The 13429-nt window shown below is 37.6% G+C and overlaps 1 protein-coding gene across 5 annotated transcripts in view; it reads right to left on the bottom strand.

Moving 5' to 3' along the window:
• The window catches only part of EXOC6B (exocyst complex component 6B), a 690744-nt gene that overhangs the window by 589463 nt on the left and 87852 nt on the right, over positions 1-13429 (bottom strand). For 3 of the 5 annotated variants that reach the window (XM_050754407.1, XM_050754409.1, XM_050754411.1), the window contains exons 2-5: positions 11747-11912; positions 3432-3479; positions 1442-1532; positions 1297-1342 (exon numbers count right to left, since the gene is read on the bottom strand). In XM_050754407.1, coding sequence (XP_050610364.1) covers positions 1297-1342; positions 1442-1532; positions 3432-3479; positions 11747-11912 — 351 coding nt within the window. The remainder of the gene's footprint in view (positions 1-1296; positions 1343-1441; positions 1533-3431; positions 3480-11746; positions 11913-13429) is intronic. The other 2 variants (XM_050754408.1, XM_050754410.1) reach the window with 2 other exon arrangements.

Genomic DNA, 13429 nt, shown 5'->3' with positions numbered 1-13429 from the left:
CAGGGCATCTCAGGGTAGAGAGATGGGAGATGCTTATTCTAGTTTGGGGAGCAGAACTATAGAGTCACTGTAGATTTTCCTTTAGAAGAAAACAACATACAGAAGAGGAAATCCTCTGAATTTAACCTCACCCTTCCCCTTTACAACAGTTAATTTTATGCGGCAACTTGGCTGACCACTGGACCCAGATATTTGGTCAAACATTATTCTAGATGTTTCCGTGATGGTATTTTTTAGATGAGATTAACATTTAAGTCAGTAGACTATGAGTAAAGATGATTACCCTCCATAATGTGAGTAGGCCTCATTCCACCACAGGTGAAAACCTTAATAGGAAAAAGGCTGACTGTGCCCAAGGAAGAGGGAATTCTACAGAAGAGCCCCTTGGAACTCAAGCTATTATCTTAACTCTTCACTGGACCCTAGCTTGCCAGACTACACCGCAGCTTTTGCTATACGTGCTATACTCCACAATCATGTGAGCCAATTCCTTAAAATAAATACATCCCTCTCCAGTAGGTAAACAGACAGAGATACGCACGCGCGCGCGCGCGCACACACACACACACACACACACACACATATACACACAGACACACACGCTATTGGTTCTGTTTTTCTGAAGAACCCCCGCTAATGTACTCTTGCACCAAAACCAGTACTATTTTTTTCTACGACACTATTAAATAAATCAAAACATATCTCAAACCAACTATCACTAAAATAGGTATATGCTTTTCCTTAGAAGACTGGGTCTTGGCCTGGCGTGGTGGCTCACGCCTGTAATCCCAGCACTTTGGGAGGCCGAGAAGGGCGGATCACGAGGTCAGGAGATCGAGACCATTCTGGCTAACACTGTGAAACCCTGTCTCTGCTAAAAACGGAAAAACTTAGCCGGACGCGGTGGCGGGCGCCTGTAGTCCCAGCTACACGGGAGGTTGAGGCAGGAGAACGGCGTGAACCCGGGGGGCGGAGCTTGCAGTTAGTGGAGATCGTGCAACTGCACTCCAGCCTGGGCGACAGAGCGAGACTCCGTCTCAAAAAAAAAAAGACTGGGTCTTTTAAAAATCTAACTGTAAGTATTATTTGTTAAACCTAATACATGACAGAACACATTAGCATACCACGTATATATATAAATAAATCTATAACGAATCAATAAATATACAAAAGTTTAAGAAGATGTTAGAAACTTAATTATTTTTTGAAAAGTTATGCTAAATATGGACCTAAAAGTATTCTAAATAACAGAAATTTTAGGTAGTAAAAACTGTTCCATTAAAAAAAAAATCTTACCTTTTAGTTTTCATCTGGTCCCTCAGTTTGCTGTACATCTCTAGGACTTAAAAGAAAGAAAAGAAAACACAAACATGATTTAGAGAAAGCCTAATTAAAGCAAAAAAATTACACCAAAAATCCTTCTCCATTTCCAGTTCCTCACCTGGAAGACACAGCATTAATTTATCAACAGTGGCAGAAATATTTCTCTGTTGTAGTCGACACTGCTTCAGCTCTTCCATTGCTATTACCAGCTTGGCAAGAGGGAAAAAGACTGAATTATGCCAATGGCTGTAAATAAAAAGCTTTCAGTCACATTTTTCCACACTGTGTTCAATTCATCAGAAAATCCCAGACAGTTTCTTAGTAAGACCTGCCAAGTGAACTAAAGAACTGCCTTTCTTAACCAGTAAAACATTCCTGCACAGTTTCCCGCTTTCTCCCCAAGATACATACAATACTAGGAAGGGCTAGGTAAAATGAAGTCCTAAAATACAAGGGTTATCCAGGAGAAAAAAAAAAAAAAAAAAAAAAAACTATCTTCAACTAAATCTCTATTTCAACAAATAAACCACACACTTAAAAGATGTGGCTTTTCTAAAAATTACAGTTTGGTGAAAAGTAACTCACTTTTATTCCTCTAGCTCCAGTTTTAAAGGCTTCTATCAGAAGTCATACCATAATATAACTAGAAGAAATTGTACTCCACAGAATTTAGAATGTGAGACAAACTTCTTTAAAAAGTAATAATCTACACATCTACTTGCAGCATTCATCCTACACCCATACCTAAAAATGTTATCTGCTTAGATACCATGCAGAAAAGAACCAGAGAATGGTCCTGAGTAAGTCACTGATAAAACAATCAAAAGCTAATCTTAAAGGTTATTAAAATTAAACATTTTAAAAGTATTAGGTGATAAGAAAGAAGCATGATAACAGAGAACAGTCATGTACTACAAGTCAGAAAACCCAGGTTTTAGTCCCAGCCTTGCCAATAACTATGTAAAATACAGCAAATCATTTGTTTTAGTTTCCTCATCAATCAAACAGTGATAATACCTGTCCTGATTTTGTCGGCCATGAGGATCAAATGAGCAAATAGATATAAAATAATATTATAAACTGTGATGGTTTAAATGGTAAATATGTCAATTAATAGAATCAACGATTTTTTTTAATGGTCAGGGGATAGAGATGGGGTCTCCCTCCATCACCCAGGCTGAGAGTGCAGTGGCGCAATCATGGCTCAATGCAACCTTAAACTCCTGGGCTTAAGAGATCCTCCCACCTCAGTCTTCCAAATAGCTGGGACTACAGGCATGCACCACCATGCCTGGTTATGGTTTTTTTTCTTTTTCTTTTTCTTTTTTTTTTTTTTTTTTTTTTTTTTTTTTTTTTTTTTTTTTTTTTTTTTTTTTTTTGGGGGGGGGGTTGGGGGTAGAGATGGGGTCTCACTATGTTGCCGAAGCTGATCTCAAACTCCTGGCCTCAAGTGATCCTCCCACCTCAGCCTCCCAAAGCACTGGGATTACAGCATATAATCTCAGCCTCTGTGCCTGGTTGATTAATTTGTTAAATAAATATTTGTTGAGCATCCACATTGTGCCAGTCACTATTTAGGTAGATGGAGGGGATACAGCAATGAATAAAGCAAACGAAAATTTCTAATCCCATGGGGTTTAATTTCCAATGGAGGTTGACAGGCAAAAAATATATATATATAAGTAAAAATATATTAAATATAATATCAGAGCATGACAGGCACAATGAAGAAAAAGTGGGAAAGGATCAAAAGAATGCACAGGTAAGAGTGAGACCACAATTTCAAATAAGGTAAGAAGGCAACATTTGAGCAAAGATTTGAAGAAGGTGAATATTGAGGAAATAACATTCCAGGCAGAGGAAGAGCATTACTGTATTATGACAAGTCAATGATCTAAAAGCACAACTAAGAAGGCTGTATCCTCTCTCCTTAGACTTCCCAGTGACTACGTTCATTTAAGTTAGATAAACATTAGGAAGAGCAACAATAACGTCCAAGTACTTCCAACATACTACTTACAGTCTTAACCACTAAATGAATAACATAGTCATTAAAAGAGAGTGGCATGAAACAGAAAAGATTTCTTCAAAAGGTAAACTGGTCTTACTTCCTTTCCCTCATGTTGTAGTTTTCTATTAGTATCCATCACTTGATTCTGTGGAGAGAAGACAATTTATACTCATAAAAAACAAACATTTAGACAATAGTTGAAAAAGATCTAAATTTAATATGAAAAGAATGGGAATAGGTAGTTAGATATTTTCAGTATTCCACTACATATTGGTCCAGTGGCATTCTCTTGGGTTTAAATTATGTCAACTTTTCTACTGGATGTTTGCATGACCTTTTGAAAAGAAAAACTTACTAAAAAATATGGTGAGTTTAGAACAGTTCTAAACTAAGATACTATAATAACTGAAGATCACACTTTAACTTTGGGGAGACAAGAGGAAAAAGGGGAGAGAAAAATAAAATAGAAAGAACAAATTTTATCATAGATATTCTTCATTTCACCAATGTATTCCTAGAAAAGCTGGGTATACACTGAACTTTTTAACTCAAGTCATAGTTTCCCTGTTTGCTTATTATTTTATTTTTAGAAAATGCTTTACCGAAATTATTTTTGGATCATTAATTCTGAACAGCTCCTAACACTTCCATACTTCCATTTTTCCAACATAGTCTCTCCATCAGATAGTCAAAAATTTGTGAATACGCCCTTAAATAATCCAGAGTTCATTATTAAAGGAAATGGCATCTACTTTTTTTGATACCCACTTTTGACATTTCAATGATGGAAAAAATTAATTATATAGAATAGTAATTTCCTCATCATCTGTGATATCAAAACATAAGCAATACTAACTTCTATTATGTTGTTTAATAAAGGCTTTCTAGCCTTCCACCAGTAATTGCTACACCTTATACTTTTAATGCATCCCCTAACCTAGCATTTCCTATTATGTCCCTTAGGACATCAAGAAGTGTTAGTGAGCAGGTACTCTGCACATGCACACAGCCATGCACACATGAGCACACAAACACAGACACACAGACACACACACATACACACAAACACACATGATATGACATGCACTGTAAATGCCCAAGAAAGGGATATCGTATAGGATGTTTTCCAAATTTATCTGACATAATACCCTTTAACTGAAGATCTTCTCAAGGAGCTAGTTTTTTAAAAGACCACACTTTTGAAATCACTGCTCTGAACTATACACTATACCTGGACTATCATTCAAAGCGGATTACCATCTGCACCTCCATCCAAAGACAAAATGAACTGTGAACTCCTCCAGGAAGCCTCTTTAAAGTACCAGAAAGGGAGGCAAAAACACCAGCAAATTCCCTCTTTATTATTTATTTAATGGCACCACCTGTGAAACACTTTGTGGTTTTATTGCACTGAGCTCAATACAAATTAAGAGTGATAAAGCCATCCAAAATGCACATCCAAGACAATGTTAACAGAAGCATTGTCTAAACGGGGGTCAGCAATCTGTTTCCATAAAGGGCTAGATAGCAAATATTTTAGGCTTTGCAAGCCATACAATCTCTGTTGTAACTATTCAACTCTACCTCTGTAGCAGGAATGCAGCCATAAAGAAAATACATGTAAATGAAAGGTCATGGCTGTGTTCCGACAAAATTTTATTTACACAAACAGGGGGCAAGCTGGATTTGGCCTAAGAGACAGAGTTTGCTAACCCCTGGTCTAGAATAAGCGTGATGGTAAGGTAGTAATACCACACTATGAAATTTACAATTGGATGCCACATTTTAAGAAGGGCTTTACAAGCTGAAGCATGGTTAGAGGTGAACAGATTTGGAGAGGGAGTCAAAGCTATACCACATGAAAAACAGATGAAGCAATTTTTAGCCAAAAGAGGAGAAAAATATTCACTTGGAGACACTATACACCGTACCTGGATCCTACGTACTATAAACCATATTTAAACAATAGCTGCCCTTCAAATATCTGAAGAGCTATCAGAAGTAAAGTGGTTCCCTAAAAATGGAGCTTATTACTCAAACCAATGCTTGTTACTAGAAAACAGTATTCAGCTCAATATAAGAAAAAGCGTTCAAGCAATGTGAATAAAAATCATAATGGCTTCCTTGGGTGATAATGCTATCCCCATTATAGTAGTTATTCAATAGCAAATTAGATATTTTTTATCCTAAACTGGAGATCTCCCAAAATTCAACCCTCCATAATACTCGTAAATTCAGCAACACTGTCTACTAGAGTAGCCTTATTTGCCTTATGAAGGGACCATTTCTCACTTTTTTTTCACCTTAAACTCACTGTAAAAAATACATTTTCCATTGCAACTCAGTACACAAGTATAGGGAACACACACACAATTTTCAAGAAACAATGTTTATCCTCAGTACATGTAATACACTCTCTTGTTTTCTATTCAATTCGATTATATTTAATTTCAGTTTTTGCCAAAAATACTGATCAAGGAACACTAAATTAATTTCATGCAAACCATCGTTCTGAAACATATTCCTAGGAACCTAACGAATGCTTCCAGTAAGAAACATAATAACTGTGGGCAGGGTGTGATGGTTCACACCTGTAATACTATCACTTTGGGAGGCCGAGTCAGGTGGATCAACCTGAGCTCAGGAGTTTGAGACCAGCCTGGCCAACATGGTGAAACCCAGTCTCTACTAAAAATCAAAAATTAGCTGGGCGTGGTGGTGCATGCCTGTATTCCCAGCTACTCGGGAGGCTGAGGTGGGAGAATCGCTTGAACCGGGTGAGGGGCACAGGTTGTAGTGAGCCAAGATCATGCCACTTCACTCCAGCCTGGGTAAAAGAGCGAAACTCCGTCTCAAAAAAATAAATAAAGATAATAACTGTGTCAATACCATTCAATAACTATTTCAATGCATAACAATAAAAAGAAGCCAGGCGCAGTGGCTCACGCCTGTAATCCCAGCACTCTGGGAGGCTGAGGCAGCGGATCATTTGAGGCCAGGAGTTTGAGACCAGCCTGGCCAACATTGTGAAACTCCATCTCTACAAAAATACAAAAATTAGCTGGGCGTGGTGGCATGCACCTGTAGTCCCAGCTTCTTGGGAGGCTGAGGCAGGAGAATCACTTGAACTCGGGAGGCAAAGGTTGCAGTGGGCCGAGATCATGCCACTGCACTCCAGACTGGGTGACAGAGTGACACTCTGTCTCCAAAAAATTTTTTAAAAAGAAAAAGAAAAAGAAAATATACCAGCTATCTAGCATGCTACTTCATTTATTTCAAAGAAGATAAGTGTGTATATGTATACACTGAGAATCACAACAAATAATGGGCATCTTAGAGTACAATTTATTTTCATCGGTATGTTAAAATAGCATTAACAGTTGTTAATACTTTTTACATTGTCTAAACTATTTTCTAGAGTTCAGGAAACTTTTTATTTCATAGATTCTGAACCTAGGTCAAATGGATCCCCCTAGACCAGAGTCTCCTACGTGTCCTGCTAGACATTAATCCCCTCTGCCCTCAGAGTAACTGGGTGGAGCCTGAAACAGACTAAAACCCTCAATCAGTAGCCTCCAGTTCAGGTATTCCCGCTGGGGCATCCTCAGCAAGTTGAAGGAATTTGCAACTTGAAGAAATTTGATGGAAGGCAAGGGAAGCAAGAGGAAAAGAAGATGAGTACCAACCAGCAAGTGATATCAGCAATTCGGGAGCATTATGAGCTATAATCAGTACTACCGTGCCAAGGAGGTATCCCACCACATGACTACTTCAATAACCAGAGACAAAACATTGTGCTGACTATCATGGACAGGGCACCAAGGAGCTATGGGAGAAGTGTGGGATAGAGGCATCAAAGGAGCATAAAAAAGAACAGCCCAAGATGAGTATAGGAAGATGCAATGGCTGGGTGAGGATAAATAGCATACACAGGTCCTGGCAGGAAACCCCATATCTTTGTTTACACGCATTTCAGAACTTTTGTCCAGCTGAGGCTCATCAGCCCACAAAATTTAAGGATTATAAATGTATGGACCAATAAATAGAAAGATGCACTATTAAGATTCTTTAATATGGTCAGTCATGGTGGTTCATGCCTGTAATACCAACACTTTGGGAGGCTGAGACGGTCAGATCACTTGAGGACACGAGTTCAAGACCAGCCTGGCCAACATGGTGAAACCTCATCTCTACTAAAAATACAAAAATTGGTCAGGCATACTGGTACATGCCTGTAGTCCTAGCTACTTGGGAGGCTGAGGCATGAGGCACAAGAATTGCTTGAACCCAGGAGGCAGACGTTGCAGTGAGCCAAGATTGTGCCACTGCACTCTAGCCTAGGTGACAGAGTAAGACTCTGTCTCAAAATTTTTATTAAAACAGGTTCTTTAATATCATTTCAGATGGTTCACTTTTTTAATAGATGTAGAAATAATTCCATGTTTTGTATCACCTACTTATAAGAAAAGGTTCTCTTGGATAGTGTCTATGAGAAATTTAAGAAGGTTATCATTTTTAAAGTCTTGATTACATTTGCATGGCATATAGTCATTTTAAGCAGAAAACTAAATATTTAAAAAGTTATGGCCGGGCGCGGTGGCTCAAGCCTGTAATCCCAGCACTTTGGGAGGCCGAGGCGGGCGGATCACGAGGTCAGGAGATCGAGACCATCCTGGCTGACACGGTGAAACCCCGTCTCTACTAAAAAATACAAAAAACTAGCCGGGCGAGGTGGCGGGCGCCTGTAGTCCCAGCTACTGGGGAGGCTGAGGCAGGAGAATGGCGTGAACCCGGGAGGCGGAGCTTGCAGTGAGCTGAGATCCGGCCACTGCACTCCAGCCTGGGCGGCAGAGCGAGACTCTGTCTCAAAAAAAAAAAAAAAAAAAAAAAAAAAGTTATTTCAGGCTGGGTACAGTGGCTCACACCTGTAATCCCAGCACGTTGAAAGGCTGAGGTGGGGAGAACTCCCAGAATGAGGAGTTCCAGACCAGCCTGGTCAACATGGTGAAACCCCGTCTCTACTAAAAATACAAAAATTAGTCAGGGGTGGTGGTACGCCTGTAATTCCAGCTATTTGGGAGGCTGAGGCAGGATAATTGCTTGAACCTGGGAGGCAGAGATTGCAGTGAACCAAGATCAGCTGCTGCACTCTAGCCTAGGCAACAGAGTAAGACTCTGCCTCAACAAAAAAAGGTTATTTTACGGTAGCAAGTTCAAGTTTCTCATTTTAAAATGATGAAACATTTTAGAATGTTTACAACAGTTCTAAACATACAGAAATGTTTAAAACATTAGAAATTGTTCTCAATTTACACTATGTTCTCATGCGTGTATACATTTTTTAGAGACAAGATTCAAACTATTCATGAGATTCTGGCCCCATTTTATTCCCCATATGAGTGACTCGAACCACCAACTACTGGGTCACCCAAACCAGAAACCTGAGAGTCATGGACTCTATTCCAGATATATGAGATACTATATCTCATAAGCATCTCCACAGTCTGCCCCTTCTTCATCATCTCCTTAGTTTTAGTCTTCCCCATTTTTAACATGGATTTCAACTTATCATTTTCCCATATGTAATGAAAATTTTGTTTTAATGTGTACACTTTAACACTGAATTTTCTAATGAACATTCAAAATTGTCAGTTGAACCTGCAGGAAACTTAAAATACAAAGAGAAGCATTTCAGGTACTTTTGTTCAGCTGAGGCTAATCGGCCCACAAAATTTAAGGATTACAAATGTATGGACCAATAAATAGAAAGACGCACTATTAAGATTCTTTAATATGGTCAGGCATGGTGGTTCATGCCTGTAATACCAACACTTTGGGAGGCTGAGACGGGCAGATCACTTGAGGACAGGAGTTCGAGACCAGTCTGGCCAACATGGCGAAACCCCATCTCTACTAAAACTATAAAAACTGGCCAGGCATGGCGGTACACACCTGTATTCCTAGCTATCTGGGAGGCTGAGGCATAAGGCACAAGAATGAAAACATTAAAATTATTTATTATCAAGGGATTATTGATAACATTTTGGTATATAGTCTTCTCATCTTCTTTAATGCTTATTTATTTACATGTAAAGTATGTGTATTTAGTTTATAAAAATAGTCATACTGTTCATACATTTTAATCATCTTTATACATTAAGCAAATATCTCTAATACTTTCCAATGTGAAATATCCTCTATACTGTAGTTTATTATTATTTCAAATAGATGTACCATAATTTCTTTTAGTAATCTTCTATTAAATGATGTTAGGAACACTTTTAAGTTTTACCTATTAAAAGAAAACATCATATGAACATCCTTGTACATGCACTTACAGCCTTAGAATAAATCCTAAAACTATGTGGGGTTTTAAGTATTGGCACCTTATTGTTTAAATCTGCATTCCTTTAATTTGTTTCTAAATTGTAGAGCTCCTTTGTATTTCTTCTTATGTAAACTGTATGTTATTGTGTATTTCTCAGTTTTCTATTAGAATGTTCACATTTTTCCTATTAATTTATCAAGAATCTTCATATATAAGGATATCAACAATTTGCCATAATGTGTTTGTAAGTATTTTTTATTATCTGCCTTTTAAGTTTTAATTTGTAGGTACAATAGGTTCTTTCCTTTTAATGTTATTACATATATCAATTTTTTCTTTCTGGTTTAGAAATTTTGTTTAGAAATGTCTCAAAATAATATAAATATTCACCTACATTTTCTACTAGTTCTTTTATGGTTTTATTTTTTACATTTAACTCTTTAGTTCCTTTAATAACATTTTACATTTAACTCTTTAGGTCCTTTAATTTTAGTATGTTGAATAAGGAAAAGACCTAACTTACTTTAAATGAAAATAGTTAAGCATTAAAGAACATTAACAATAAATCAAAAAACTGTTACCTCTCGAGTAGAGAAAACAACTGAGAGGGGTACTAATGAGAGATTTAATTGTGATGGCAATATAATATTTCTTAAGATGGCTGGATACTGTTGTACAGGTCCATAAATTCTTTTTTAAAACCTTAGGACCTAATGTGTTTAAACTTAAGAATTTTTGAAATTTTTTAAAGATATTAAGGTAAATATTGATACTATATAATACCCCTACCCAATGGGGAGTAGGATGGCACCACATAATCAAACACACTAATATTTCTGCAGCAAAACACAAAAATTCATGCTAAATAAAATAAGAAATTTGATAGTTTCACATGATTTAGGTCATGTTCTACAATCGAGTTTTAAAATTATTATAGCTTTAGAATACAATATAATGTCTGACAGCCCACTTTGCCCCTCAGTAAAACTGTGTCTTTGCTTTCCTTACCAATAATTTTTAAAATGAGTTTTATACTCACTGTCAAGTTAACCCCATGCCCAGGAAAATCCTTTTAGGATTCTAATTCAAATTTCAATAAGAAAAAAATAATTAAAAGCATAAGAACTTGAAAGAAGAAAATAAAACTGTTATTACTTACAGATCATATGAGGAGTATTTACAAAGAAAACTCAAACTACATATAAAGTATTATAAATAACAGAAGAGCTTACTGAAGTAGTTAGATTTAAGATCAATAAGCAAAGTGAGTTATCTAAGATAAGTGACTTTGCTATGCCAGGGACCAGACAAATGTGCCTAGCCTCCTTCCTGGACCTTAAACTGTCACATCAAGAAATAACCTTCATTCTTTGGTAGAAGACCCTCCACAACAACCACTGGTTTTTTTCTTTGGCCTAGGTGGCATGCTATAAAGAATTTTATAGCAATGCCTTGAAATTCTGTCATTCTACAATGACAGCTTTTATCCAGCAAGGATAGAGAAACATGAAGACTCAAACTGAGTTGCTGTTTAAAAGAACCAGCTACTGATCACTGGTTCTGGTCCACATGTAGTTATCCCAATGAAAATATAACCTTAAAAGGGTATTCTTGGCCGGGCATGGTGGCTCACGCCTGTAATCCCAGCACCTTGGGAGGCTGAGGCGGGTGGATCACGAGGTCAGGAGATCAAGACCATCCTGGCTAACATGGTGAAACCCCATCTCTACGAAACATACAAAAAAATTAGCCGGGCGTGGTGGCAGGCACCGGTAGTCCCAGCTACTCGGGAAGCTGAGGCAGGAGAATAGCGTGAACCCAGGAGGTGGAGCTTGCAGTGAGCCGAGTTCGCACCACTGCACTCCAGCCTGGACGACAGAGCAAGACTCCGTCTCAAAAAAAAAGGGGGGGGGGTATCATTTTTAGCTAAAAAGCCATACTCTCAAGAATGTACGTTTCAGTATAAATTCCTTTCTAATTATACAAAAATCTTCACTACAAATATGTGTTCTGCGTTATAATCCTTTAATCCTAATGAAAACCCCAACACAGGACGGAGAAACAGTGTCTTAGAGCCTTCTTACTTTGAGTTTCTGAGCTTCTCCTCTCACTTTCAGCAGTTCAGTTATAGAGTCCACAAAGCCCTGGTAATGAAAGTTGCACATTTTCTCAATTTCTCGGTCATGATTACGGATACGAGTTTCAAGCTTCTCCATGAAACGTCCATGTTCTTCACCATCATAAACAGACCTTTAAAAAAAATGGCACGAAGGTTATATCACGGTTACTTCTAAGAAGGAAAAACAGAATTACAAATCCAGAAGCAAATTTGGTTTTTAGATATTTAGGGCACTTAAGCCACAAAATAATCTAATTGTATATCAACATTGCCTCATTGTTAAATCAGTATTTTTAAGGAAAATCCAAACTTTTGCTTTCTTATTCATTCCAGAATATTTGAGTGCCTGACAGTATTCGTCACAAAATTCTCATCATAAAATTAGAGGACTGAATTACAACTCCCTTGTACCTTTCTTTCTCAATTTAAGTAGTCTAGAAAAGCTCATTTTAGTTAAATTCAACTATCCAATTGCTCCATGACTATATTCAAGAAGTTGAACACAGCTAGAGAAAAACACACAGCTGTTCTGGCTAGACTCAGGGTAGCCATGTAACTGCAAATCTAAATTAGGCAGTCAATATCGCTAGATAATCCTACTACAACTATTCCCCCATCTCACATCACAGAAAAACCACTTTGTATTCTAAAGTATTTATGTGTGGGAACCTTACCTTGCCCTCTCCTCGAATGTTCTTACCTTCACTCTCAGCTGCTGATCTGACTATATACTTTACAGAAAAAAACCACACACAAAGAACTACCTCCTCTTCCCTCACTAAAATCAGTCTACTTTACATCTGTAGCTCCTACTCTCCACCTTCCAGTAACGATAAAATAAGTGTTCCAAGCTCTTATCTGCAATTCAGTCCCTCCTGTTGTCTCAAGAATTTTATTCCTGCAAGTTTTCCCTTTTATCCCTCCTCGGTAACATATATTTCTCCCTCTTTACTAGATGATTATCATGGCTATATAAACATGACTTTTTAATATATAATTTTTTTTTTTTAACAAAAGATGAAGTCTCAATATGTTGGCCAGGTTGATCCTGAACTCCTGGCCTTGGACAGCCCTCATACCTTTGCCTCCTAAAGTGCTGAATTTACAGGCATGAGCCACTACACACAGCCTATACATGTCTTTTTAAATCCTGCCCTTAACTACACATCCCTCTCCCCTTCCCAGCAAAACTCCCTTCCACTTCCTCACTTCTTTACTTGACTAAAGTATTCATTGTACTCCACCTAATAGCAGCATTTGATATGGTTTTATATTCTCTCCTTCTTTAAACACTGTCTCCCGTAGACTTCAATGATACCACACTAACATGTTTCTTAACCTCTCACTGATGTGCCTTCTCAATTTCCATTCTCAGCTCCTCCTCCTCTATTACATTCCAAAGTATTCCTAAAACCTCTTCCCTTCTCCACCTATGCTCTCTCATTAAGTGAAGCCATCTAATTCCATGGTTTTAAAATATCATCTCTGTAGTGCTGATTTCCTAATCTATACCTATAATTCAGAGCATTTCCCTGAGCACTAGATTCAAATATCCAGCTACTATTTAACTCCAATTGGGTTTTTAAAAGCCATCTCATTATTTAATATAGAAAAAAAAATCTTTATTACTAACATATCTCCACTCCCA

The sequence above is a fragment of the Macaca thibetana genome, chromosome 13 (assembly GCF_024542745.1).
Source record: "Macaca thibetana thibetana isolate TM-01 chromosome 13, ASM2454274v1, whole genome shotgun sequence".
In the NCBI taxonomy this organism is placed as follows: domain Eukaryota; kingdom Metazoa; phylum Chordata; class Mammalia; order Primates; family Cercopithecidae; genus Macaca; species Macaca thibetana.
This window is presented reverse-complemented; position numbering and strand designations above follow the sequence as displayed.